The sequence below is a fragment of the Oryctolagus cuniculus genome, chromosome 1 (assembly GCF_051225735.1).
Source record: "Oryctolagus cuniculus isolate XC-2025 breed Fujian yellow rabbit chromosome 1, ASM5122573v1, whole genome shotgun sequence".
NCBI lineage: Eukaryota > Metazoa > Chordata > Mammalia > Lagomorpha > Leporidae > Oryctolagus > Oryctolagus cuniculus.
Genome location: NC_142867.1, coordinates 214,171,452 through 214,198,710, shown reverse-complemented (window position 1 = coordinate 214,198,710; position 27,259 = coordinate 214,171,452). Strand labels below are relative to the sequence as shown.

The following is a 27,259-nucleotide window of genomic DNA, read 5'->3' as shown; positions in this document are numbered from 1 at the left end:
CAAGCTCTTCAATATACAACACAAACGACGTTCCTGGCTGGGACGGCAGAAGCATCAAACAAAACCAAACGTTTCCAACTCAACCGCCTCCAGGGACCAAGCAAGTCCTAGAAACAAGCAACCAAAGGCAACAAAAAAACTGAAAAACAGGCAATGGACAAAAACATTAGAAATTCCTCAAATATCTGTTATTGTGGTGTGAGAAGAGGTGCACGCCCATGTGGGTGATCCTGTTGGGACTGCGGGCCTAGCCCATGCAGGAGGTGAGCCTGACTGCGAGCAGGCAGCAGGAGCCCCAGGCACGTTTCCCCCACCCCTGCTGAAGGGTCTTGTAATTACCAATCAGGTAAACTGCTCCCAGGTGTGGCCCAGGCCCATCAGGAAAGCTACCGTGACCTTCAAGCTGATTGGAGCGTAGCAGTGCCAGTATAAGCTCTATCCTATAGAATGAGTGCTGCCCTGAACTAGCTACGCCCCTTCTTGCCCTTTAAAAGGTGTGCTTGTTCGTTAATAAATTGGACATGTTCCCTGAAATGCTTGTGGAAGAACGCCATGGCCCCACCACCCCGGCAGTGTGGGCCTTGCAGGATGAGCCGGCACAGCCACATAGAAACGGCCACTCCTCCATGAGCCCTCGAGGACTCCAAGTGATAGAAGGTAGTGGGGCCCCGGAAAGAGGATGCACCCTCCGCAGGGACAGCCCCTTCTCTCGCCACCTGACAGCTATCCCGCAGTGCAGGACTAAACTCCCAGAGCTGGATGTATAGAAGAGAAAAGCGAGTTTTTTATGGAGTATTATGATAGAATCTGCTACCTCCCCCCACCTCTCCGCTCTCTCTTCTTATCCTCTGATGATTTAAGGAACATCAGTCAAGGCTGCACATGTTTGTTTGTTTGTTTGTTTTCCTGATTTTCAGTTCTGAAAAATGGTAAAACATCAAGTGCAGAGGACAGCGACAGACCACTGTTTTTGTCTGGCCTGGTAGCTAGAAATGGTTTTTCTATTTGTGAAAAGTTGTAAAAACAAAGACCCTATAGCCGAGACTGTGTGTGGTTCATACGTTACAGGAAAAGTTTGTCAGCCCTTTTCCTAGCATATAACAAAGCTCCTTTACTTTCGAAATAGAGCAAAGTAGCAAAGTTCAGGGGATCTGTGACTCAGAAAACCACATTTCCTGGAAACTTATTATAGGATTAAGGCTTCACTATTTTTCTCAATGGCAAAAGAGTTCCTTCAAAATCCTAAATGAAAATAATGTTCATCTACTTAATCTTAACCCATTTGCTTCTCATTTGGTAACTGGGGACAAGGGTTGCAGAAATATGGTTGGAAATATGTGCAAAAGAGGAAAACGAGACAGAAATGTCTTTAAGTCTGCATACAAGGCCCTCAGCTTGCTGGTTCTTGACTGGCCACAAGTTAACCAACAAGTCATAACTTCAAAGTGGAATTAGCTCTCTAGTCTGCCCGGGTTCCAGGTTCTGAGATGACATGTTCAATGATGTCACAGAGAAGTTACCCTTATGTTCTGGCCAGGATCCTATAATTAATGAGACAGCTCCAGTGATCCTCTTGGACCAACAGAGTTTCGTCAGCAGGTGCCGGCTGGAAACCATGGTGCAGGTTATAAAAGACACGGCAAGTGCTTATTTGGCTTCCTTGAATATTTCAGAAGTGGCCATCTTGAACAGACTCAACAAGCTTTGAGGCGACTTCCTTCCTTGCTGTGTAACCAGGGAAGGCTTTTACATTCTTGCTCCTTGTGCTGTTCCGCGAGAGATGGCACCATCTAGAGAAGTGGCCAAGGGACAAATGGATCAAAAAGGGTTTTCTTCCATTCCAACTCTTATTTCTTGCTCTGATGCTAGCTGGGTTCAGGTCGGCTCCTCACAGACCCTGCCCTTAGCTGTGCTTGGAAATCTATGGAACTTAGAGAATCCACATAGATTCACTTACCCTAGGAAAGAGAATGGAGCCGCCAGACATACCTATGAAGGGCAGCTCTCTCCTTCCTACTCTTATTCAGATATCAACTCCACTCCTCATTGAGGTGAACTTTGACCACACCAACTGCACTTGTAACCCAATCCCCATCCTTCCCCCCAACCCCGCTTCATTTTTCTCTTGGTAAGTAAAGCATCACTAACGTCCTTCCTGTTTTACCTGATGACCCACCAGCTGGCTTCCACTCCTGCAGTGTAAGCTCTGTGAGAGAAAGGAATTGTGGGTTTGTGTTCTGACCCACAGATGTACCCTAAAGCTTTGTCCAATGTCTGCATTGTATAGGCTTCAATGGGGATGTGTTGAATGAATACCTGTTCAGTGGGAGTACTCCCTTCAGATAACTCAGCCAAGTCAAGTTCATGGGCCCAACTGGATCAATTCACAGTCAAGCAATAACTCCTGGGAGGCAAACAGTGTGGGAGCTTGTGAGGATGGCATCCACCTTATTTCAGAAACAAGTGAGAAAATGGAGGCTTGGCAGAGCTCTGAAAGAATTAGTGACTGTATCCTATAGGAATGGTGATAAAGGAAGAGAGTGCCTCTTTGGGAGTCACCATTTTCACCTGCTTGAAACTAAATCAAAAGGCAACATAATTGTCAAGTCCCCTATTAGGGAGTAAGCACACCATTTGTGTGGAATTAACCGCATCCCTAATGGGGCTAGGCCCTTACTGACTTAACCCAATTAACAATCCCATGCCCAACCCCCATTCAGGCCAATGAAAGGAAATATGGGTCCCATCACCACCAAGAACTCAGGGAATGATTTTGTGTTGTAGTCAAGGAAATGGGCTCTGCAAGTAGGCTCCTTAGGTTAACAATCCTAGCTGCACCACTCGTCAGCTGGTTGACCTTGAGAAAGTTAATGAACTCCAGTTTTCTCATCTGTGAACTAGGGGTGATAATAGTACATGCCCTGTAGAGTGAGTGTAAAGACTGTGTGAGACTATGAGACACAACAAGAGAAAAGGAGAAAATATTTCAAGACAGCCTTCTGTATGAACAAAGCATTTGCTCAGGCAGTAACTATTCCATAACTACTCAGATTAGACCCGTCAGAACTCTGGGAGGGGCAGGGATGGATCAGTATTGAGTACTGGAGGCACTTGGGGAGATAAACCAAGCATGAAATCACCAGCCTGGGAGAGTCACTGTCCACACAGAAGAGTAGATACGGCGATCTGAGGCCTCAGGAAAGGAAGCCTTTTTTTTTTTTTTTTTTTTTGACAGGCAGAGTGGACAGTGAGAGAGAGAGACAGAGAGAAAGGTCTTCCTTTTGCCGTTGGTTCACCCTCCAATGGCCTCCACGGCTGGCGCGCTGCGACCAGTGCACCGTGCTGATCCGATGGCAGGAGCCAGGTGCTTCTCCTGGTCTCCCATGGGGTGCAGGGACCCAAGCACCTGGGCCATCCTCCACTGCACTCCCGGGCCACAGCAGAGAGCTGGCCTGGAAGAGGGACAACCGGGACAGAATCCGGCGCCCCGACCGGGACTAGAACCCGGTGTGCCAGTGCCGCAAGGTGGAGGATTAGCCTAGTGAGCCGCGGCACTGGCCAGGAAGCCTTCTCTTTTACATGACCTGCACAACTGATGGAATGAGTACTCACTTAAATCGTGGTCATTCCCCCACAGCAAAACAAAACAAGAAAGGACTCAAGAGGTTAGATTAGGTTAGTTCTTCTCTTTTCAAATTTCACTCTTAATGTATATGTTGGTCCTTATTTGAACAAAAAATACACATAGGAGTATATAGATATGGATATATAGAAATAGATATCTACCTTGAACAATATTTCAGTCCCACCCTCCCTCCTCATCTTTCCCTGGTCAGCCTCAGTGTCTCCCCAGAAGTGATCATCATTACCAACCTCCATTATCAGCTCATTTGGTAAATAGAATCCTAACCTTTTAGTAGGCTTATCATTATTGATATGCAATTAGAAAGAGGAATATGTCTGACCTCAGAGACATGTAGAAAATGTTGGGTCATCTAGAAAAAATGGGGTAGGACAATGAGTTCAGATTTTTGAGAACTAACCTGACTAACCTATCACTCTCTTTTCTGACAGACTCTATGAGATTATGCACATTTCCTCATCTATGTTTTGGTTTCAGGATGAATTGAAAACATTTTTGAAAGCTGCTGGATACAAACTTGTAGTGGTTGAATTTTCAGCAAAATGGTGTGGTCCCTGCAAAAGAATGTCTCCTCTTTTTCATGTGAGTGTCATCAGTGTCTATATCATGGTTGTACCAGAAATTGAAAATCCCTAAATGTTTTTCCCAGGAATTGTTGAAAGTTTGGTACACCTGAGCCATTAGAGAACCATAGTGTTTTGGGTTAACCTGAAGATAATACATGAGCTCTAAGTAAATGACGCCAGAATATGGTTACTATTTGCCTATGAATAATTCTGCAAGGAGTATCACTATGTGAAAAAGAGGAGTGGGTGTTTGGCCTAGAAGTTCAGCTGCTAGTTGGGACACACGCACACCCCGTACTGGAGCTGGTCCTAGCCCCGGCTCCGCTCTGAATCCCACTCTCTGCTGATGGGCGCCCGGAAAGGCAGCGGGTGGCAGCTCAGGCTGAGTTCCCAGCTCCCAGCTTCAGCCTGGCCCAGCCCCAGCCCCGCCCCAGCCCCAGCCCCAGCCCAGCCCCAGCTCTTGTGGGCATGGGGGGGGGGGGGGGGGGCAAAGCAGCAGGTGGAAGAGCTCTCGCTGTCTCTCTTTCTCCCTCCCCCCTATTTCTCCCTTTCTCTCTCTTCCTCTCCCCCATTCTCGAATAATTTAAAATTCAATTAAATATCTGTGCAAAAGAGTCCAATTGTACAAATGGATGATTCACATTATAGTAAGTACATTTTACCAAAGTTCCAGAGTTCAGAACTTCTAAACATTAGAATAGTTTACAGAGCACAATAAACGCGCTTACTTTTAACTATAATATAAAAGAGTAAACTTCCTCCAGTTCTTCAGTCTTATTATCTGAATAAATAATGTGTCTTTTTAAAGGCATTCTTAATTTTTCCTATGGTTTTATTGAGACATAACTGACATACAAAAACTGTGCATATTTAATATGCAGTCTAGATATATGCAGATGCGTTATCACTTCCAAATATTTCTGTGTGTACTTTGTTTTCTTTTTTTGACAGGCAGAGTGGACAGTGAGAGAGAGACAGAGAGAAAGGTCTTCCTTTGCCGTTGGTTCACCCTCCAATGGCCGCCGCGGCCGGCGCGCTGCGGCCGGCGCACCGCGCTGATCCGATGGCAGGAGCCAGGAGCCAGGTGCTTTTCCTGGTCTCCCATGGGGTGCAGGGCCCAAGGACTTGGGCCATCCTCCACTGCACTCCCTGGCCACAGCAGAGGGCTGGCCTGGAAGAGGGGCAACCGGGACAGAATCCGGCGCCCCGACCGGGACTAGAACCCCGTGTGCCGGCGCCACAAGGCGGAGGATTAGCCTAGTGAGCCGCGGCGCCGGCTTTGTTTTCTTTCTTACAAGAAAGAACATATAACAGAAGATTTACACTTTTAATATATGTTTAAGTGCACAAGACCAGACTATTACCTACAAACACTACATGGTACACAGACTACACACACACTTCATACCCACTGTCTGGCTCCCCATTTACCCTCCCTCTCCCCTGCCAACCACCGTTCTATTTTCTGTTTCATTCATGTTGCTGCAGATGGTGAGCAAATCAATTGCCCAGGTTCTTGGGTGACGTCGTTTTCCTGCCAGGCACGGAGAGGCTGCCAATCAAAGTCACTGTTTTGTTAACCTGAAAAACTCTAAAACCCTAAAGGCTCCTGTGTCTGTCATCCAAGAGTCTCCACCCACCCCCCTTTACTGTCCTGATGAACCACTGAAGAATGACTCCGCTTCAGTAATGATCCACGTTCAAAGCCACTGAGGAGAATTTCCTCAGCAAACGCTGCCTGTACTCACCTCAACACCTCGTGCCACGCTGCCTCCTGCTTTTCCATTAGAACTCCCCCCACCTCGTGTCATGTTTCCTCCTGCTTCTCCATTGGAAACCCCCCTGCCCAATGACAGCTTCATCTATTAGTGTTGCTATTTCATTATCCTGGCCAAATGTTGGATACCTCACAGCACCATCAAAGAGAGTTACCGTTTGCAGCAGGTGCCTGGAAATTCTTGAGATAGGATAGCAAGCAAACAACTCAAGATGGTGTCAGGATTTGGAACCCAGCTGTTGGAAAAGAAACATAGGAGCTGGCACTTGCAGGCCACTGTGACTGCTGCTGCTGCATCTTGAACTTCCAGACCCATTACCCAACCACACTTGTCACGGTTGCTTAAGTTGTTTCCAGAAACAACTAGAAGCCGAAGAGTGTAATGTCTTCCCCCTTTCCTCCTTCTGTTTCCTGCAAATGTTTCCCATTGGCAGAACCTGAAGAGAAATCAGCTGGCAAAGGAATCTGGGAAATCGAATTTCAACACATAGCAGAGCACAGAAGGCTGGTATTGAGGGTGGGAAGCAGTCAGGCCACAACTGCATAAAAATGTCGTTATTGCGTTGGCCAGAACCACCTGCTGCCACCACCAGTACCAGCACCTCCTATAAAGCTTGGCATGATGAGAAGGTAGAGGTAGGGTCTTGGTATTAGAACTGTGTCTTGAAGACAAACTCCCAGAGTTCCCTTCCACGAGAAACCTACTTTCCCCTAGGATATGTCTAAACCCACCCCATTTCATTATTGGTCTGTTGTGTGTCCTTTTCCAACCTTGAAACTTGAATCTTGTGATTCTGTAGAGCCAGGTTCTGCCATTGGTCCGTGCTTGACCTTGGCATCATCTGGCATTTGGGGGCTTCCAGTTCTAGGCAGTAGGGAAATGCCAGAGTGACGCTTAGTTATCTAACAACCTTTTGGCTGAAAAGATACTTCTAGTACCTGTTTTAATATGAATGCCAAACTAACAAGGGCATTTCTATTCTTTCGTTTTGAAGGCACTGTCTCAGCAATACCAAAATGTAATGTTTGCTAACGTGGATATCGATGATTCTCCGGTAAGAGCCTTAAATCCTCCATGTAGAGACTTAAAATTTGAATACAGTGTCATTGAGCAGCACTGTCTCAGCAATCACATTATCAAATTAAAATCAAGTTGAATTCAACCGGTTTCTTCTGATAAATTATTGTAAATTTCCTCATACTGCTCTTGTATGTTTGTATTACAGTCAGAGTACATGGATTCTGCCTCTGCAAATTCAATTAATATTGATTAAATATATTCTTTAAGAAAACGTGTCTGTACTGAAAAACTACAGATGGTTTTTCCTGCCATTGTTCCTAAGTAATACAGCATAATAACTATTAACATGGATTTAATATCACATTAGACATTATAAGCAATCTAGAGGTGATTCAAATATACAGAAGAGGCAGGCGTTTGGCATAAGGGTTAAGCTGCTACAGGGGACACCCCAATTCTAAATCCGAGTGCTTGGCTTCAAGTACTGGCTCTGCTCATATTCCCAGCTTCCTGCTGATGTGCACACTGGGGGATAGCTGGTGATAGCTCAAATATTTGGGTCTTGGCTACTCATGTGGGAGACCCAGATTGAGTTCCTGGCTCCTGGTTTTAGCCGAGCTTAGCCTTGGCTGTTGTAGATATTTGGGGAGTGAACCAATGGATGGGAGATATTCTCTCTCTCTCTCTCTCTCTCTCTCTCTCCCTTTTTCCACCCTCCCACCTTCCCTCCCTCCCTCCCTCTACTGTTTCTTTCCCCTTCCCTCTTTTTCAAATAAATAAAATATATAAATAAAAATTAAAAAGAAGTGTACACAGTAGGATGTGCATAGGTTATATGCAAAATAGTATGCCATTCTATCTAAGGGACTTCAGAATGGATTTTGGTATCTGTGGGGGTCCTAGAACCAATTCCCTGCAGATAGAACAACTGTTTATGACTTTTACTAAAGGGTAAACCTGTCTTAAAATGCTAGAAAAATATACCATCCCATGTCTCAAGTGTAATTTGTAAAGATCCACTTTTCTATTTTTGCACTAGCCTATTTCCATATTTCCAGAACTATGACTTTATGCTTTTCTTTTCTTTCCTAGGAGTTGGCTAAAACTTGTCATGTCAAAGCAATACCCACATTTCAGATGTTCAAGAAAAGCCAGAAGGTATGTTTCCATGGTAACCAGCAGTATTGAATTAGATTATAGAACCATCAGATCAAAAAAAAAAAAAAAAGTTGGAGTATCCTGGATGAATGAGGAAAAATTGCACTCATTTTAGTACTGAGCAATGCAATTTTTAATTTTCAAATTTTACACACTAGCAACAGGTTAAAAAATGCATAACATAATAAATCTCCCTATCTGAGATGTCCAAATCCACGAGAACTTCCCTCCCCTGGGCAGAACCATCAAGGAAAATCTTCCAGAGCAGAACACGATGAAATTCTTGCGTGACTGCATACACGTTGTTAGCACAGCTGGGGAAACATTCAACAGAAGCTGTTACAAGGCGACACGGCCTCGTGGTGGAGCAGGCGGGGTCTGGGTCCAGATTCCACCACTTTCCGGCTGTGGAACTTTGAGCAGTTTTCTTGTTCTCTGTGTGTCTTGGTTTCCCCATCTGCAAAAATATGGATCCTACTAAGTTATCTTCTGCGTAAGTTTGTTGTGAGAGTTAAATTAATTATAACATGACTGAAGTGTTTAGATCCATTCTGGCATTAAACATTCTGTAAGTTATGCTGGTTATCTTGAAGACATTAATGGGGTAACATGTCTAAAATACCCAGTATATGACAAAACTAGTGATTCTGAGTTTGGCCTAGGACACTGACAATTGTGCATACCTTGTGAAAGGCGATTTTTGCAACACATTTAGGAAGCACAAAATGTTCAACCCTTTTTAAACATTTATTCCATTCCTGGGAACTTTTCTTCAGAAATACCCCCATGAAAAATAAACAGCTAAGTATATACTTATTGTAGCATTATGCTTGATTTTTTAAAAAGATTTATTTATCTATTTGAAAGTTAGAATTAGAGAGGTCTTCATCTGTTGGTTCACTCCCCAGGTGGCTGCAATGGCCAGGGCTTAGCCAGGCCAAAACCAGGAGCCAGGAGCTTCATCCAGGTCTCCCATGGGAGTGGCAGGGACCCAATCATCTGTACCATCTTCTGCTGCTTGCCCAGGCCATTAGCAGGGACCTGTATGGGAAGTGGAGCAGCCAGGATACAAACCAGTGCCCATATGGATGCCAGCATTTCAGGCAGCGGCTTTACTGCTATGCAACAAAGCTGGCCTCAGTTATCTTTTTTTAAGCTTTATTTATTTGAAAGTCAGAATTCCAGAGAGAGAGTAATTTTTAAAAATGGAAGAGTATAGAGGGTAAAGTCACTGTCTGCAGTGCCAGCATCCCATATGGGCAACGGTTTGAGACCCGGCTGCTCCACTTCCAAGCCAGCTCTCTGCTATGGCCTAGGAAAGCAGTAGAAGATGGCCCAAATCCCTGGGCTCCTGCACCTGTGTGGGACACTGGGAAGAAGCTCCTGGCTCCTGCCTTTGGATCAGCCCAGCTCCAGCTGTTGTGGCCAACTGGGGAGTGAACCAGTGGATGGAAAACCTCTCTCTCTCTCTCTCTCTCTGCCTCTCCTCTCTGTGTGTGTAACTCTGACTTTCAAATAAATAAATAAATAAAAATCTTAAAAAAATAAATTTAAAAAAATGGAAATCATCTTAATATCTTTAGTAGCGTGGCTAAGTGAATTATGATACATTTATTCTAGAAATGGCATGCAATGTAAAATGTTATGAAGAATATATAAGGTAAAAATCCATGCTTAAGATTTATGAAGATTATATCTGCAAAGTGAAAAATAAAAGCAGTTGATATGCTAGCTGTAGAATTTTATTTTCAGTTTCTATTTGTTTATATTTATTGTAATATAATTGGTGTGATAGATTTAAATTACTTGTAAAAACATGCTCTCCTCTGGTTTTTCTTTCTTTTTTTTTTTTTTTTTATTTGACAGATAGAGTTAGACAGTGAGAGAGAGAGAGAGAAAGAGAGAAAGGTCTTCCTTCCATTGGTTCACCCCCAAATGGCCGCTACAGCCGGTGCTGCGCTGATCTGAAGCCAGGAGCCAAGTGCCTCCTCCTGGTCTCCCATGCGGGTGCAGGGCCCAAGCACTTGGGCCATCCTGCACTGTCTTCCCGGGCCACAGCAGAGAACTAGACTGGAAAAGGAGCAACCGGGACAGAACTGGCGCCCACGTGGGATGCCAGCACTGCAGGCAGAGGATTATTAACCAAGTGAGCCATGGCGCTGGCCTGGTTTTTTCTTGAAAATTGAAGTTATTTAACATCTGTCCCTTCAACTTGCCCACCTACATGTCAAATTGCCTGTTCACCATCTTTTATTATCTTCTCTCATCTCAGAAATGAGGAGGCTCCATGCAGCTTGCTTGCATCCCCTCTGCTTGGTTCCAGGCCTCTGTGCATTGGCCGTTCGCAACCTTGGACTTTGAACGCTTTTTTGTTCCACCCAGCAGCCATTCTCCATCATCCTCTGAGGAATCGCGTCTTCTCTGCTTAGTCCATGTGTTTCTTTAGGGCTGCTTCTCCAGGCCTGGACCAACCAGTGACTTCCATCATAGGAATGGCCTTTGGTGCTCTAGTCAAGATAATCTAAACCAAACCAGAGCCGGCGCTGTGGCTCACTAGGCTAATCTTCCGCCTTGCGGCGCCGGCACACCGGGTTCTAGTCCCAGTCGGGGCGCCGGATTCTGTCCCAGTTACTCCTCTTCCAGGCCAGGGAGTGCAGTGGAGGATGGCCCAAGTCCTTGGGCCCTGCACCCCATGGGAGACCAGGAGAAGCACCTGGCTCCTGCCTTCGGATCAGTACGGTGCGCCGGCCGCGGCGGTCATTGGAGGGTGAACCAACGGCAAAGGAAGACCTTTCTCTGTCTCTCTCTCTCTCTCACTGTCCACTCTGCCTGTCAAAAAATAAAAATAAATAAATAAACCAAACCAGAGCTAACTCCAGGCTTTTCCAAAGCACTTAGGTAAAAGCATCCTATCACTGGATTTAATTTGGGGAAGGGAATGGGGCTGATGTAGCTGGAAGTCACCAAGAGTCTCCCTGCCCCTGATTTAAATAGCATTTCCCAATCTTTGTATACCTTGGTTACATGGAAGCACAGTTCACTGTGGGAATTTTCTTCTCTTTTAGCTTCTACCCTAAATTCCTCCCCAAGCTCTCCTCTAGTTTGTCTCTGGCTGCTCTCAAATATCAGTGTTTCACAATGTTGTATCCTTTCCTAGCCTAGCTGCTCTCCAACAATTTTGTCCCTGCTTCTAGTTCCAGCTACAAATATGTTTTATTTAAATGATTGAATAGCCCTCCTCACCCCCAAGTTAGCTCCACAGCCCTGCCCTGTTCTCCAAATATATCCTCTCACAGATCCATGAATGCCATGCCCTTACCTAAAATCGGATGCCCTTCCCCTTGTACTTCCTACAGGTTCAAGGCAAGTCCTTAGATCCAAGGCTGGCATTCAAGTGTCTCCATGATGTTAACCCAATGTACTATTCCAAGTCCTTTTCTGTTTAAGTCACGTCTTGCATTTGTGTATTTTTCTCGTGCCATCCCAAGCACCTGGAGGCATTCTTGCTTCCCTGAAAGCCCAGTGGCTTTAGAAAGCCCAGTGTTTAGCCCACTTGGAAGAGTTCTGGGTGGACAGAAAAGACTCATTATGTATATAAGGAACGCATGAGTGAGTGAACGTACGAATGCTTCCGTCACTGCTACTGCCGGCTCTGCTCCACTTCTGACTCTGTCCTCGTACCAGATAGGACTCAGAGCAAGTTTCCTTCAGTTCGGCACAGTTTTCTGGTTTCACTCCCTCTGCAAATGAGCTGGCTGGGTGGCTGCTGCTCCTGAAGTGTCTTTACTCCATTTTATGACAAGACAAGACTCTGAGTTCTCAACTGATTGTGCCTAGGCTCTGGAGCAAATCGAAGCTGTGTTTTGAGGGACCCTACTTAGTCTCATGAAGATGGAAAAGGCCTCATAAACAAGCAGGGCAATACTCTTCTAAACAAGTGCATTTGAACTGGCGTCTACAGGGTGTGGCTCTTTTTTAATTTTTATTTATTTGAAAGGCTGGATCAACAAAAAGAGACAAACAGAAAAATAGTGAGAGATCTCCCATGTGCTGTTTCACTCCAAATGTCTACAACAGGTGGAACTGGGCCAGGCCACACCCGGGAGGTTCTACCTCTATCTGGGTCTCCCACATGGGTATCAAGGATCCAACTATCTGAACCATCACGGTTGCTTCCAAGGGTGCACATCAGCAGGAAACTGGAATTGAACTGGCATCTGGGACTCGAACACTGGCACTCTGATAGGGTATGTGGTTATCCCAAAGGCATTTTAACCACTAGGCCGAAGCCTCACCCCTAAGGCTGTCTTGAACTGATAGAACAAAATGCCTGTGCTCTAGAGATTACGAAGGGCATCAAATTTGAATTTTCCACCAGGTAGCTATTGGAAAATAAAGCTAACTGGACTGATGGCACCATCAATTAAGCTGATCTAAATCTTTATTTTCTAATTCCAAGGTCACTCTGGGTAGCCATGTTCCAAGTTTTCTTGAGAATTGAATTTCTCATTGCATATTACTAACTTAACATTATGGAGTTTTAAAATGAAACAAAGGCTTGAGACCATTTATGTTATTACATACAAGTGGACCTACTTCTAAATTCTGCATAGGCATTTGTGTCTCCTAGCAGATTCATACCTGAATCAATTCAGATTTGTAACACTGGGCCCATTTGACAAAGAATATCAATCCTCTATGCAAAAGACAAGGGCCAAAAAAGGAGAGGAGATCCCATAGGGACAATACTCCAAATCTTTTACCTCTTTGACTCAACTTCCAGCACGGGGTGCCTAGACAGCTCTGTAGGGCTCTGTGGAATCTGCAGTTCCACCATTACATATACACTGCAGTTAAACCATAGCATCTCTGAAAACTTCCTGCAGATTCTTAACCTTTATTTTAAAAGTATTTATTTTTATTTTGTTTAAGAGACACAGGTAAATAGAGATCTTCCATTTGCTGGTTCATTCCCCAAATGCCCTTAACAAATGCCTACAACAGCAGGGGCAAGAACAAGACAAAGCTAGGAGCCCAGAACTTAATTTAGGCTCCCATGTAGTTGGCGAGGACTCATGTACTTGAGCCATCACCTGCTGCCTCCCAGGGTGCACATTGGAATGGAGCCAGACTTGAGCCCAGGCATCGTGAATGGGATGGGGGTGTCTCAAGCGGTATCCTAACTTTCGTACCAAATACAAGCACCCTCCTCCCATGTTTTATCTCACAATGATCTCCAAGAAAAGTCCCTGGGCAAAGGAGGTTTGGGGTGGCCTGAAGAAAAGACTCACTCATGTCAATTTCCTTCCTGTTTCAACAGAACTGACTAGAAAGACTTCCATGAACATCCACTGTTTTCCAGGGGTAGAGAAAAATTAAACCCAGTTCTTTAAAATAACTTCATAAATATGCTGCTGTCTTTCACCTAGGACAGCACAACTGAAAATGGACTTACTAAAGGAGTTAAGTGCCATTTATCTATTATTTAAACAAAAAACCTAGAGTAGTTTCTGTTAAGGGTTGTTATACAAAATGCATTCACATTTCTAGTAAAACACCTGGCAGAGAGCCACTGCCAATGTACAGTCTTCTCACTGTAGACTCCGTTAAAAGCCTGATGGTAATTCCTACCAGCACAGAGTTAGATTATTTCTGCCCTTGAAAACACCATCTGCCTCTTGCATTAGATTAGAAGACTTAGGGGATCCCTTGGGTTTCTCTTTTTGCCACTGCTGCCAAGAATCTCAGAATTACTTCCTCCGCTCAAATCACTGAAATACAGTAACCTCCTTTACCCAGTTTCCTAGCCTAACTGCCATCCCCACACTACATCATCCTTTAATGGTTTCATTATTTTATCTTGCCCTTTAATGCTAGCTCACTGCAACTACTTTCAAAGTATATAAATCATGAATAAAATGAAACTTCAGAAAAGTAAAGCAAATCAAGCTATGTAGGATGACCTAGGGCCATGGTGGATAATGGGCCATCCCTGGCCATCGCTGGCAGATTTCCTGCAGAGGATGGGTGGAAACGTGGCAGGGGTATAATATAATATAATATAATATAACTATGTCATGGTTTAGGACTAAAGGGAGCCAATGCAAATTCCAGGCAGTAAATAAGGTGGGCTGCTTCCTTCCTGCTCTATTTCTTATGTTTTCACCATGTATATCTTTCCGTGTTCCAGGAAGATTAATTGGGGGAAATAAGTTCATTCCTGTGGTGTCTTCCAAATTGGCCACCCAAAACCTTGGCTGGTTTTTCATAACCAGAATGTTACCATATTCTACTATATGAGCAGCAGGCTTCCCAGTCCATGGGGGAAACATTCCAAGAACCCCGTGGCTCCCTGAAACAGTGCATAAATACACTATATTTTCCCGTTCATTCTTACGTAGCTCTTAGTAACTTCAAATTGTGACTTTTTTTCTTACCCTATTAAGCAGAGAACTTTTACTTTTTTACTTAAAGGAAGCACTCACTCGGAAGCTTCTCTTTGGTGTGTCCAAATCACCACCATAACTACTCTTACACAATGGAAATATTAAGTAAAATAATAGTTGCTTGAATGTAAGCACTGTGGTACTGTGATAATCTGATAGCCTAGACAGCTTCTAAGTAATTAATGGGCAGGTAGGGTATACTACATGCTTATGCCGGACAAACAGATGTTTCACATCCAGGGTGGAACACAGCAGGATGGTGCAAGGTTTCATCACATTACTCAGAACAGCATGCAATGTATTTTTTAGTTAATGAATTTGAGAGGCAGAGAAATGGAGAGACAGACTGAGTTCCCATATGCTGGTTCACTCCCCAAGTTCCTACAATGACTAGAGTTGAGCCAGGCTGAAGCTGGGAGCCAGGAACTCAGTTTGGGTACCCCACAAGGGTGTCAGGGACTCAGTTGCTCGAACCATGACCTACTGCCCTCTTAGGGTGCACATTAGTGGAAAGCTGTAATCAAAAGTGGAGCCAGGGCTCAAACCCAGGCACTCCAAAATGGGTTATAGGCTTTTTAACTAGTAAGACAAATGCCTGCCCCAGCACACAAATTAAAACTTCAAAATTGTAAACTCTGAAATTTTCCATTTAATATTTTCAGACCACAATTGGCCACCAGTAACCAAAACCACAGCCAAGTAAAATTTCGAAAAATAAAATCACAGAAAAGAAGGAACTATTGTAGCTCACAAATTTGACTTATAAACCCTCTTAGAATCTAACAAAGGCCATAAATTCTCTCTCCAGAAAAAATGAATGTATGCACATGAACTGAAATGTGCAGATAATAGTAGGATATTAAATGACTCTTTTTTTAACTTTTATTTAATGAATATAAATTTCCAAAGTACAGCTTATGGATTACAATGGCTTCCCCCACCCCGATAACTTCCCTCCCACCCGCAACCCTCCCCTTTTCCTCTCCCTCCCCCTTCCATTCACATCAAGATTCATTTTCAATTCTCTTTATATACAGAAGATCAGTTTAGCATATATTAAGTAAAGATTTCAACAGTTTGCACTCACATAGAAACACAAAGTTAAAAATACTGTTTGAGTACTAGTTATAGCATTAAATCACAATGTACAGCACATTAAGGACAGAGATCCTACATGAGGAGTAAGTGCACAGTGACTCCTGTTGTTGACTTAACAAACTGACACTCTTGTTTATGGCATCAGTAATCACCCTAGGCTCTTGTCATGAGTTGCCAAGGCTATGGAAGCCTTTTGAGTTCACCGACTCTGATCATATTTAGACAAGGTCGTAGTCAAAGTGGAAGTTCTCTCCTCCCTTCAGAGAAAGGAACCTCCTTCTTTGATGACCCATTCTTTCCACTGGAATCTCACTTTTGGAGATCTTTCATTTAGGTTTTTGTTTTTGTTTTTGTTTTTGTTTTTGTTTTTGTTTTTGCCAGAGTGTTTTGGCTTTCCATGCCTGTAATACTCTCATGGGCTTTTCAGCCAGATCCACGTACCTTAAGGGCTGATTCTGAGGCCAGAGTGCTGTTTAGGACATCTGCCATTCTATGGGTCTGCTGTGTATCTCGCTTTCCATGTTGGATCGTTCTCTCCCTTTTTTATTCTATCAGTTAGTATTTTAACTGAAAAGTGATCCCTGTTAAGAATTTGGAAAGCATTATGCTGAATGAAATAAGCCAGTCCCAAAGGGACAAATACCATATGTTCTCCCTGATCGGTGACAACTAACTGAGCACCAAAAAGGAAATCTGTTAAAGTGAAATGAACACTATGAGAAACAGTGACTTGGTCAGCCCTTGCCCTGACTGTTGATGAACAACTTAATACGTTATCCCTCTTAGCATTTTTTTGTTTGTTCTACTTAATACTTTTGGTTGAATACTGTAATCAATACACAGTTATTCTCAAGTGTTGAAACTTAACTGAAAAAATGATCGCTGTTAAATATAAGAGTGGGAATAAGAGAGGGAAGAGATGTGCAATTCGGGACATGCTCAAGCTGACTTACCTCAAACGGTAGAGTTAGAAACATACTAGGGGATTCCAATTCAATCCCATCAAGGTGGCATGTACCAATGCCATCTCACTAGTCCCAGTGATCAATTTCTGTTCACAATTAATCATAATGATAGGACTAAGAGCCAAAGGGAGCACATAAACAAGACTAGTGTCTGCAAATACTAGCTAATAGAATAAATGACTCTTTAAAGCCCATCAATGGATTCCCTAGGGTAATAACCTTGGTTCCCGATCCATGGTTGGTGTATGTCTATGGCATAGGGGAAATGATAAAGAAACAAAGAAATAATAATCAACTTGGCCAACTGCTTAAATATGAGCCACTTTCAAAAGTTGACTCTGTCATTCTTTGATATTAGGGGATAAGGGCTTCACAAAGCACTTAGCTCCACTAGTAAGAGTGATGGAATACGATATGTATATGCTAATCAATGAATTATTCACAAGTGAATAATTCAGAAGAATCCAGCTGCTGGACTACACTCTCATAGGAATTAGGAAAAAGCTCCTTCCCTTGTGCTTGTAAAACACAGGGCTTCCTCTGAGGCTGTGGGAGTTACTGCCATTTTCTGTAAGCACCCACCAAAGTACAAAGATTAAAAGAATTCCAAGAAGACTGCACTACGATGTGCTAGAAAGAGAGCAGATTTGGAAGCAGGGGTCACAAACTCAGTGTCTTCAAGGGCAAGGTAGGGGCATAGGGTGATACATAGGAGGTGAAGAGTATGGCTGTCCATGGAGAACCACCTTCCCAGTGTTCATTGTTCAACTTCCTACAGAACAGTGCCTGCCCCATCTTTCCAAAGGGTGTCTGCATCAATTTGTCACATCCCTGGAGTCAGACAACTGTCGGTTGAACCCCGGTCCACCTCTTAGCACAAGTGGACTTAGGAATGTACCATGACCACCTTGAGGCTCACTCTCCTTTTCTATGAACTGGGAACAACCAACTGACTTTGAATGATTGTCATGAAAATTTGTGATAATGTATATAAAGTTCCTAGCACTGGACTTGGTACATTCTATAAAACATAGCTATGATTAGAATCCCAGGATCTAGCTGTGTGCCTATAACCCTGAGCAGTTATGAATAAATAGACATTTAGGAATAAGGTTAGGAGACACTTCTAAAGCTCTCTGAAGACTTGCACATCCATTTAATCTAAGCCATTTTAACATTCAGGAACTGCTTGCTCTAAGACATTCAACCTGCTGGGAAATGTGTTAGACATGGAATTCTGCCCAAGGGAGTAAAACAACTTGCACACAGTCTTCAGGGCTCTGAAAGACACAGATTCTTTAAAAGGGATCAATCAGTCCCAAAAGCAACTGATGCAGTGGCGAAGATTAACAATTGTGGGGAGCAAAAGCTAATGGAGATGAAGGGAAAGACAGGGCAGTACAGCAACTACTAGCACCAGTTAGTGACCTTGGCACCATTGATAAAGGTGCTGCTTTCATGTGTGTCTAAGTAAGCCAGGATCTTGTAAGTATAGGGTCAAAGCTTATCTTTATTTAAATTTTTGATGCTTTGTTCATCATGGGCCTTTGCATTGATTTTAATACTTTTACTTAATATCTATTAAAGTGTTAATTATCTTGAGTTTTTAGTACCACTTCAATTTTCACCCTAGTCCTGACCCAGTTCATCTCCTCTGAAATTTTCATTGTTGAAATATAGGAGTGCTTTGCTTTGTAACTCAATAGAAGGACTTACAAGATTCTAGAGCAAGTTATATTCACAGCTAGCATTTACTATAGCAAATAACAGAGTGAAAATAGCAGGAAGAAAAGATACACATTGGTAGAGTCCAGCGCAGACTAATTTATTTTTTTTGGACAGGCAGAGTTAGATAGTGAGAGAAAGAGAGAGAGACAGAGAAAGGTCTTCCTTCTGTTGGTTCACCCTCGAAATGGCCGCCATGGCCAGTGCACTGCGCCGATCTGAAGCCAGAAGCCAGGTGCCTCCTCGTGGTCTCCCATGCAGGTGCAGGGCCCAAGCACTTGGGCCATCCCTCACTGCCTTCCCAGGCCACAGCAGACAGCACAGACTTCTAATGTTCTTCCTTAGAGGCCACAGTGGTACTCTTTCTCTCCAGCAATGAATTTCCAGTATATATGTTGAATGACTCTGCCTAGGAACACTGTTTAAGCTCGGGGACTGAGAGCTTCATGGGGGTGATGGGTTTTTGTCACAGAGGAATCTTATTATGCAACCATTGCTATACAACCACCATGGCACTATAATAGCACCCCAACAATAAAACCAGGTGCACACCATCAATTGTAGTGTTTGTGCAAAACATCTTGACAAGCCAGCCTAGCATAGTCCAGTCATCAAGGAATATATAACAAAGTCATCCATCATCAACAAAGAACACTTGCAGGTTCTTTGGAGATACACAAGGAATAAGCAATCAGATCTGCTGCCTCAACCCTTTTCTCACAAGTCATGTAGGTAATACAAATATCCCCTTCATACGAGTTGTGGTTCTAAACAGTGCTCACTGAAGAGCATGACTGGCGCCCTATGTCAACACACTTCCTACTGTTCCTTTGATGCCTAGACCTTGAGACAGCCCTCCTGTGGGGAAATCTGGGGCTGTGGAAGAGCAATTTAACTTCCCGGGTAAAAAAGACATTGCTGCTTCATACAAATGTCAAGACTCAAAAATGAGAAAGGGGGTAATAGCTTCCCAGATCTATATATAAGGCAGATCTTGGACTCTCGTCCGAGCACTCTCTTCTAGAACAGTGAGGGGTCAACATGCCTGTCTATTGAGTAGAGTATCCACCAAAAGAGAGAAGATAGGAGAGGGGTAAGCTCATTGCTGCATCTAGGTTTATGGATAATTCACCTCTGACGTGGGGGGAATTAAGAAGAGAAACAGGCTATTTCCCTAACACTGAGCATGTGAGCAGATTTTCCAATGGAAACATGAGAACAGAAAGATATGCCATTGAAGAGAGTGGACCCCAAAACCACGTTTATCCCTGAGAACAAAGTTCCATACCATATTTCCAGTGATAAGTGCATACCCTTTTCCCTTCAAGGGGAAACCATGTTGACCTGAGTACCTCTACACTTCCAGGTGTTGAGAATAAGAATAAGAGCTGGTAAACTACAAACCAAGGGCCATATATGACCTCTACCTGTTTTGTAGGTAAAAATTTCCCTGGAGCACAGCCATGCCCTTTGGTTCCACAAAATCTGAGGCTGCTTTGGCATAAGAGCAAATTTGAGCAGCTGCAAAGGCTAACCTAGGTATTATCTGACTCTTCACGACAAAATATTGTCTGTTCCAACACAGGAAAAAAAATATCTTTGTTCTCATCCAAGTCACCAATGTTCAAAGAATCAAAGATGCTAGTTTCATATCAGCTACAAGAAAACAAAATCAAATTAGTGTTTTACTGGTATCTCACTATTAGAACAAGTTGAGAAGGCCAGTAGAGCTAAGGAAAACAATTAACAGATTGATTTCCGTGAATTTGAGTGCATATCAATTCAAGCTGTCTTCTTGTTTTGATTTTAGTTCAACTCCATTAGCCTTAATTGATCTCCTTGCATTTGCAAGGTCTGTCCTGGGTGTTTTGAAAGTCAAATGGAAAAGCTTGAATACCCATCACAAACATGACATAGATGATTCCAGGGAAGAAATGCATGGGGTGTGGTCAGAGAAAGGAGCCAAGGAAGGATCAGTCAGTAGTTAGCATTGCCCACCTCCCAACAGAAGGCAGAGATACTTTGAAAACTTCTCTCTTGGACATATCATTTCCATCTTATTCATATAATTTAATGCCTTAATAAATCTTTCTTTTAAAAGAAAAATCATATAATATAAATTGCAAAACTTGTCTGTACATAGATTTCTACATCTATCCCCCAAACATGTCATTCATTGGTTGGTTGGGGTTTTTTGTTTGCTGATATCATTGATGTGGTTGCTTCAGGGTTTGTTGTTGTTGCCATAGATGTTTTGAACTTAGTATAGATGTCAGAAAAATTGATGAGCTCAACTTGATCATACAGCTGCTCCAAATGTAATTCCAGTATTCACTCAACCAAAATCGTACATCAACTGACCAAGAGACTTTATTAAGATTGTCTTATGAGTGCATCATTAGTCAGATTCTGAAGTCCATTTGTTAGGAGGGAGCCACTTTCTCCAACCCCTTTGCATTTTCCCAGCACCAGTAATGGACTTTATGTGGGTGACAGAATGTCTTTGGCATCGAAGCAAAAACAATAAAAGAAAACTACCTCTGGTTGAAACTGGGTGATGGGTAAATGGTGGTGTGTGTGGGGGGGGGGGGGGGTTCAGTTTCTTATTCTCTTTTTAAGTTTGAAAACATCCATAGCAAAGGTTCTTTTAAAAATCCTGTGGAGGGACTGAGGATTTAGCATAGTGCTTACGATGCCATTTGGGATGCCTACATCCCACGTTAGAGTGCCTGAGTTGGTGTGCAGACTTTGCTCTCCTTTACATTTTCTTGCTGATACCACACCCCGGAGGCAGTAGCTGGTGACTCAAGTACTTGGGTCCCTGCCACCCATGGGGGAGACCCAAAATGAGTTCTGGGGTCCTGGTTTCACCCTGGCCTGGCCCTAGCTGTTTCAGGTATCTGGGGAGTCAACCAACAGATGGAAGATCTCTCTCTTCACCTCTCTCTCTCTCTCTGCATTTAAAATAAATAAAATGAATAAATTTTAAAAATCTAGAAATATGTTAAAATTAAAATATTTTAAAAAAGACTTTCTTGGCCGGCACCTCGGCTCACTAGGCTAATCCTCCGCCTTGTGGCGCCGGCACACCGGGTTCTAGTCCCGGTCAGGGCGCCGGATTCTGTCCCGGTTGCCCCTCTTCCAGGCCAGCTCTCTGCTGTGGCCCGGGAGTGCAGTGGAGGATGGCCCAAGTGCTTGGGCCCTGCACCCGCATGGGAGACCAGGAGAAGCACCTGGTTCCTGCCATCAGATCAGCACGGTGCACCGGCCGCAGTGCGCCGGCCGTGGCGGCCATTGGAGGGTGAACCAACAGCAAAGGAAGACCTTTCTCTCTGTCTCTCTGTCTCTCTGTCTCTCTCTCTCACTGTCCACTCTGCCTGTCAAAAAAAAAAAAAAAAAAAAAAAACTTTATACATGGATAGCCAAAGAAAGTTGTTGTGAAATATGCTTCTGTTAATAAGTTGCTGCTTATTTATTAGCTCTGTTCATTAAAACTCCTGAGTACGAGGCTCAAGGCTAGATAGAGAGAAAAAGAAGAAACATTGGTCTTAAGCAAACTGGGCCAAGAAAGATAAGACAGGGAAAATCATATCACTGAAACTTACACTGCCCAGATGCTGGGACTTGGATTTAATCAGCTTAGTGCATCTCAGGCCTAAAACCATCAATATGGCACATATTCTGTCTATGGCTCTGGGTTAGATACTCAAAATATGGAGGAAAAAATCGTTGATCTCCTGAGAAGACAGATGACAAAATCACTTACTTAAAAGTGGATTGTGGGGCCGGTACTGTGGCACAGCGGGTTAAAGCCCTGGCTTGAAGCTCCAGCATCCCATACGGGCAACAGTTCTAGTCCCAGCTGCTTCTCTTCCCATCCAGCTCTCTGATGTGGCCTGGGAAAGCAGTAGAAGATGCCCCAAGTCCTTGGGCCCCTGCACCCATGTGGGAGACCTGGAAGAAGCTCCTGGCTCCTGGCTTCAGATTGGTGCAGCTCCGGCCATTGCAGCCATCTGGGGAGTGAACCAGCAGATGGAAGACCTCTCTCTCTCTCTGTCTCTACCTCTCTCTGTAACCCTGTCTTTCAAATAAATAAAATAAATCTTAAAAAAAAAATAAAGAGTGGCTTGTAAAGATTGCTGTTGGATCACAGAGAAAGATTCAAGGCAGGTTACATGAGTTCAGGTGACGCCATCACAAAAGATGGTTAAAATTAACAAGCAGAAAAAGATGGGAAGAAGCATGGGTATGGGTCAGAAATTATTTGAATAATTAGATTATAATATAAAATTATCAATGGAATATGAACTCAGTGAGGGTGTTTTGTCTGTTTTGTTCAGAGTAAGTTTGGTTCATGGTAGGCATTCATTAATTGGAATGATATCTAAGTCTAACCATTAAATCCTTTTATGGTTCATGTATATCTTATATGCATAGCCTGAAGGGAATTTTTTGCAATATTTTAATAGATTTGCACAGGAAACAAAGTTTATGTTCCTCATAACTTAGTGGTGTGAGCCATAGACTCGTGGTGTCACACTGGTGCTCAAAAGTTTTAATTTTGAAGATTCAGGATTTTAGATTTTTAGATGAGGGATGTTCAACCTTGCATTTAAAGTAGACAAATGAATCCCTCTGTAAATTGTTGTTGGAGTTCACCATCTATGGGAGAGGGAGCAACAGTGAGGCCGACAGGATAAAATCAAGGAGACCTGCAGGAAGCTTAGATTTTATGAGGATGGGGAAAACATTGAGGACATTTACAAGGAAGAATGCAATGACTGGACTTGTGGTTTTGAGCTTCAAGAAAGAGCAGTGGCTTACAGGGAACAAGAGAGACAAGAGAGACAGAGAGACAAGTTATAGCTTTTGCTGACCAAGGTAAAAGCCACTGCATTATGTAGTAAAAAAATTCATTTTTTTAAGATTTATTCATTTATTTGAAAGGTAGAGTTACAGAGAGAGGGAGAGACACAGACAGAGAGATCTTTCATCTGCTGGTTCACTCCTCAAATGACCGCAATAGCTAGGGCTGGGCCAGGCTCAAGCCTAGAACCAGAAGTTTCTTCCGGGTCTCCCAGGTGGGTGCAGATGCCCAAGGACTTGGGCCATCTTCTGCTGTTTTCCCAGGTACATTAGCAGAGTGCTGGATCAGAAAAGGAGCAACTAGGACACAAACCAGAGCCCATATGGAATGCTGGCATTGCAGGCGGGACATGAACTAGCACCCATATGGGATGCTAGAGTTGCAAGTAGTGGCTTAACCAGCTTCGCCACAATGCTGGCCCCCAGCAAAACTGAATGACCCCTGAAGCCAACAGAGTAACATCCCCACAAAGATATGGACAAGAATCTTCCAGGAAGTGCTATTTGCTGTAGTCAAAGGGGATAAACTGTATTATATTGATACTATGGAAATCTAAAAACACACTGAAAAGGAATGTACCACTGCTACACAGGTAAATCTCATAAGTATCATGTAAGTGAAAGAATACCTAAACACTGTAGATTCTATTTATAGAAGTTCAAAAACAAGCAGAACTAGTTTAGTGTGAAAAATTCTGAATAGTGGTTGTCTTTGAGCCTAGGAAGGGTAGCCTGGCAACTGGTACCACCCATATCTTGATTTGGGAGTGATGAAACAGTTTATTCTCATTGTAACAAGTCTCCAAACTGAATCTTTACAATTTCCGGGATTTTCTGAATGTGAATGAATTTTTTTTAATGTGGTTTCAGTTTCCTGGCTTGGACAATCAGGATAACACTCTGTGTCTATAGCCAAGGCTCTTATTGCACTTGTGGCTTTTGGCTGTCCTTGGTGGCTGCCAGACGGCACACACAAGCATATCATAAACCCATGGCCATAGAAATCACCCCTCCCTGGAGATCCCCATCCCTCCTATCTCTGATGTTCTTTGCACCTGTGCCATTCCTCCATGAGGGAAAATTTCCTCCAAGCAGAGAAGTCAATGACCAGAGACCTCCTCCTACAATTTGACTCTATGCTTCTCTTTAGCTATGGAGGATGGGCTAAGATAACAGAATTAATCAGATCCACGAAGATTATTGCCATAAGGACAACAAGGACCACTTGGGGGTCCAGACGAGCATCTAGATTTACCTGGTGGTGATCATGAGATGCAGGTGCACCCTGGGAGTTTCTCATCCCTGCATTGCCAGTGCCTTTTTCCGCTCACATTGTCTTGCCTGCTCCTTGACGTGTATCAGACTGCTCTTGAAACAGAGGAGTAGGGGTAGGGACTGAGAGGAATCTTGGACAGAAGGTGCATGAGAAGAGGAGGTGGGAGCCACTGTTCTACCTAGCAAAGCCCACGTTTTCAGTCCCATGGGGAAGACTGAGACTCAGGTGGAACCCCAAACCTCGCACACCCTGCATTCCACCCAAGCATCGGGTAGAGACAAAGGACAAGTTTCCTGTAAGACCAGCCAGGACTGCCGAAGAAGTCCTGCTACTCCCAAGTGAAAAGAGTTTAAATACACACACACACACACACACACACACCTCTGCCCCATCCTGCAGGCTCTGGGAGCACCCTAAGGCCTCCTTTGCCTCACCTTGGTCCCTGGCTCACTGGTAATGAGTTCCACTTTCTGGCCACTTTGCTAAGCTTAGCATCCTTTTTCTGCTCCCTGCCAAATCTCCTCATTCATACATCCAAGCCTGCCTGTGTTTTCTGCCGTGAGTTCTCATCCTGATACGTCCTCTGGCCTCAGATTTCCCTGAAGAGTGTAAAACTCCTTTCTTGTCCCTGCGCTACCAACCCAGCTGTTTCCTGACTTTCAGAAAGAGAAACTTTCCCAGGTGCCTTCTAACACCTTCCTCCCCCGGCCCGGCTAAAGCCAAGAGAACTGTTTCTAGGGGAAATGTTACAAACCAGGCAACTCAGATAAAGCGTGAAATTCTGCACCCGTGCTTAGGTAAACATATTCTCAAGATTCAAAAGAATAATTTGCTGTTATGGAAGTGGACCCATGCGCAACCTGGTAAGTGAAATGGCACCAGAGGGAATCACGAGTCCGGGGTGTTCTTGCAGGGAAGAAGTAGCAGGACAGCACGCAGGGAGAGTATGGCTGCCTGGGAGAGCAGAATCATTACTTGCGGGGACATCTGCTTCTCTCCGGCACATTGAGCACAAGTCTCAAGTCTAGTTAGTTCTAGACTTTTCCAACCCCTGCCCCAAAGTTCTACCACTATCCTGACTGCTGAAACTCAAGTCTTCACCCAGCCTCAGTTTACCCATTCTCTTTCTTCTCACCAACCACCTAATACCATTAGCACTGAAATCGCAATGGGTAGTAGGGGTGCAGCAGAAAGGATCCATTGAGAGAAGCACCAAAATTTCGTATACTACTAGAAAGAATTACAAGTAAAATATAACACACCATTTGTCATAAGCTGAAAACTGATTCAAAGATGTGAACACTTAGAAAGAAAATGTGCTTCTTAGGATCAATTAATTATACAACTGTTACCTAGGCAGAAGCCAGGAAGTGGAAAGTCACAGGTCATTGGATTTCTTTTTTTTTTTTTTTTTTTTTTTTTTTTTTGACAGGCAGAGTGGACAGTGAGAGAGAGAGAGAGAGAGAAAGGTCTTCCTTTTGCCGTTGGCTCACCCTCCAATGGCCGCCACAGCTGGCGCACTGCGGCCGGTGCACTGCGCTGATCTGAAGCCAGGAGTCAGGTGCTTCTCCTGGTCTCCCATGGGGTGCAGGGCCCAAGCACTTGGGCCATCCTCCACCACACTCCTGGGCCACAGCAGAGAGCTGGCCTGGAAGAGTGGCAACCGGGACAGAATCTGGCACCCCGACCGGGACTAGAACCCGGTGTGCTGGCGCCACTAGGTGGAGGATTAGCCTGTTGAGCCACGGCGCCGGCCTGCATTTCACATCATATATATGAATTAACAAGTCCTTAGTACCAACGTATGAAAGCTTTGAGTTGTTTCAATAATTGAGTTTATTTCCAGCCCCATTATAAGTTTTAGATCTTAGACTACAGGAATATTTTGGAGAATAATAGAGACTTGGTAAAGCATTAGCATAAACTATTTGAAAGGGCAATAAATAGTAAAGTGTCATGAATTAAATATGTTTAATGTGTATTTATATTCGAAGTGTCTTACAGATGACAGAAATGAGGAGTAGTTTTACACTCGGGGAAAAAAACTACTCAAAATCTCAATGTCTTGGCAATACTTGAAACCAATAAATGTTTCACCTTTGTGTATTTGTGAACAGATTTTTGAATTTTGTGGAGCTGATGCTAAAAAATTGGCCACGAAGATTCAAGAACTAATGTAAGCTAATCTTTGAAACAAAGTACATTTGTGACATGTTAAAAGACAACACCCAATGTGTTATGTTTTTATTTCTAGCAAACACTGTAGCATTCTCTCTGAAAGCTTTAGAGTGGAGTCCCATATTGTAATCTCATGACAAAGTCGCTTAAACGTGCTGTTCCATCAGAGGTTGTGGCATTTCCATTCTCTGACTCTTCCACTTGCCCTGAGCACATTCAAGGTTTGTACAAGATCGTTATGACCTTCACAACAGAGTCCCTTCACAGCTAATTCCAGGGCAAAAAGCTTCTCCAGAGACTGCCAAAGATGCAGTTGTTTACAGTGATCAGTGACTAAATGAATGACTTGCTACCCTAGTGTCCCCGTAATGTGAGCATACTTCCAAATGTTCATGGAAAATGGAATTAAAAGATAAGTTTTAGTACCAAAACAATTTGAAAGCCATGCACAGTTTTTTCATAATCTCTATTTTCCACGGACTTTCTGAGGTCCCCTTGTGAATGGTGAGCTGTCGTCTGTGGTACTGCAAGATCTTCTCC

At 43.6% G+C, this 27,259-nt stretch overlaps 1 protein-coding gene and 1 long non-coding RNA gene across 3 annotated transcripts; one reads left to right on the top strand and one right to left on the bottom strand.

Moving 5' to 3' along the window:
* TXNDC8 (thioredoxin domain containing 8) lies at window positions 1–27,259 on the top strand. Of its 2 annotated transcripts, XM_089301509.1 has the most exons (6): window positions 1,601–1,639; window positions 4,121–4,225; window positions 6,982–7,041; window positions 8,100–8,165; window positions 25,339–25,404; window positions 26,659–27,259. In XM_089301509.1, exons 1-6 carry the CDS (start codon window positions 1,616–1,618, stop codon window positions 26,719–26,721), a joined length of 384 nt encoding a protein of 127 aa, XP_089157635.1. In that variant the 5' UTR covers window positions 1,601–1,615; the 3' UTR covers window positions 26,722–27,259. The 2 variants fall into 2 exon arrangements, with proteins under 2 accessions (XP_089157637.1, XP_089157635.1); XM_089301511.1 differs by lacking the exons at window positions 1,601–1,639; window positions 25,339–25,404; window positions 26,659–27,259 and adding exons at window positions 1–657; window positions 11,522–12,721.
* LOC138844960 (uncharacterized) lies at window positions 8,275–11,512 on the bottom strand. The gene is made up of 2 exons (XR_016211301.1): window positions 10,390–11,512; window positions 8,275–8,622 (listed from the first exon to the last, which is right to left on the bottom strand). It is a non-coding gene; the product is annotated as an uncharacterized LOC138844960 (long non-coding RNA).

What these genes read in the sequence shown, in the direction of transcription:
- TXNDC8 (XM_089301509.1), top strand. Translation starts at nt 1,616, where the DNA reads ATGGTGCAGGTTATAAAAGACACG. An exon ending in TGCAGGTTATAAAAGACACG is followed by an intron (nt 1,640 to 4,120) that starts GCAAGTGCTTAT and finishes TTTTGGTTTCAG; the next exon opens with GATGAATTGAAAACATTTTT. An exon ending in TGTTCAAGAAAAGCCAGAAG is followed by an intron (nt 8,166 to 25,338) that starts GTATGTTTCCAT and finishes ACCCGTGCTTAG; the next exon opens with GTAAACATATTCTCAAGATT.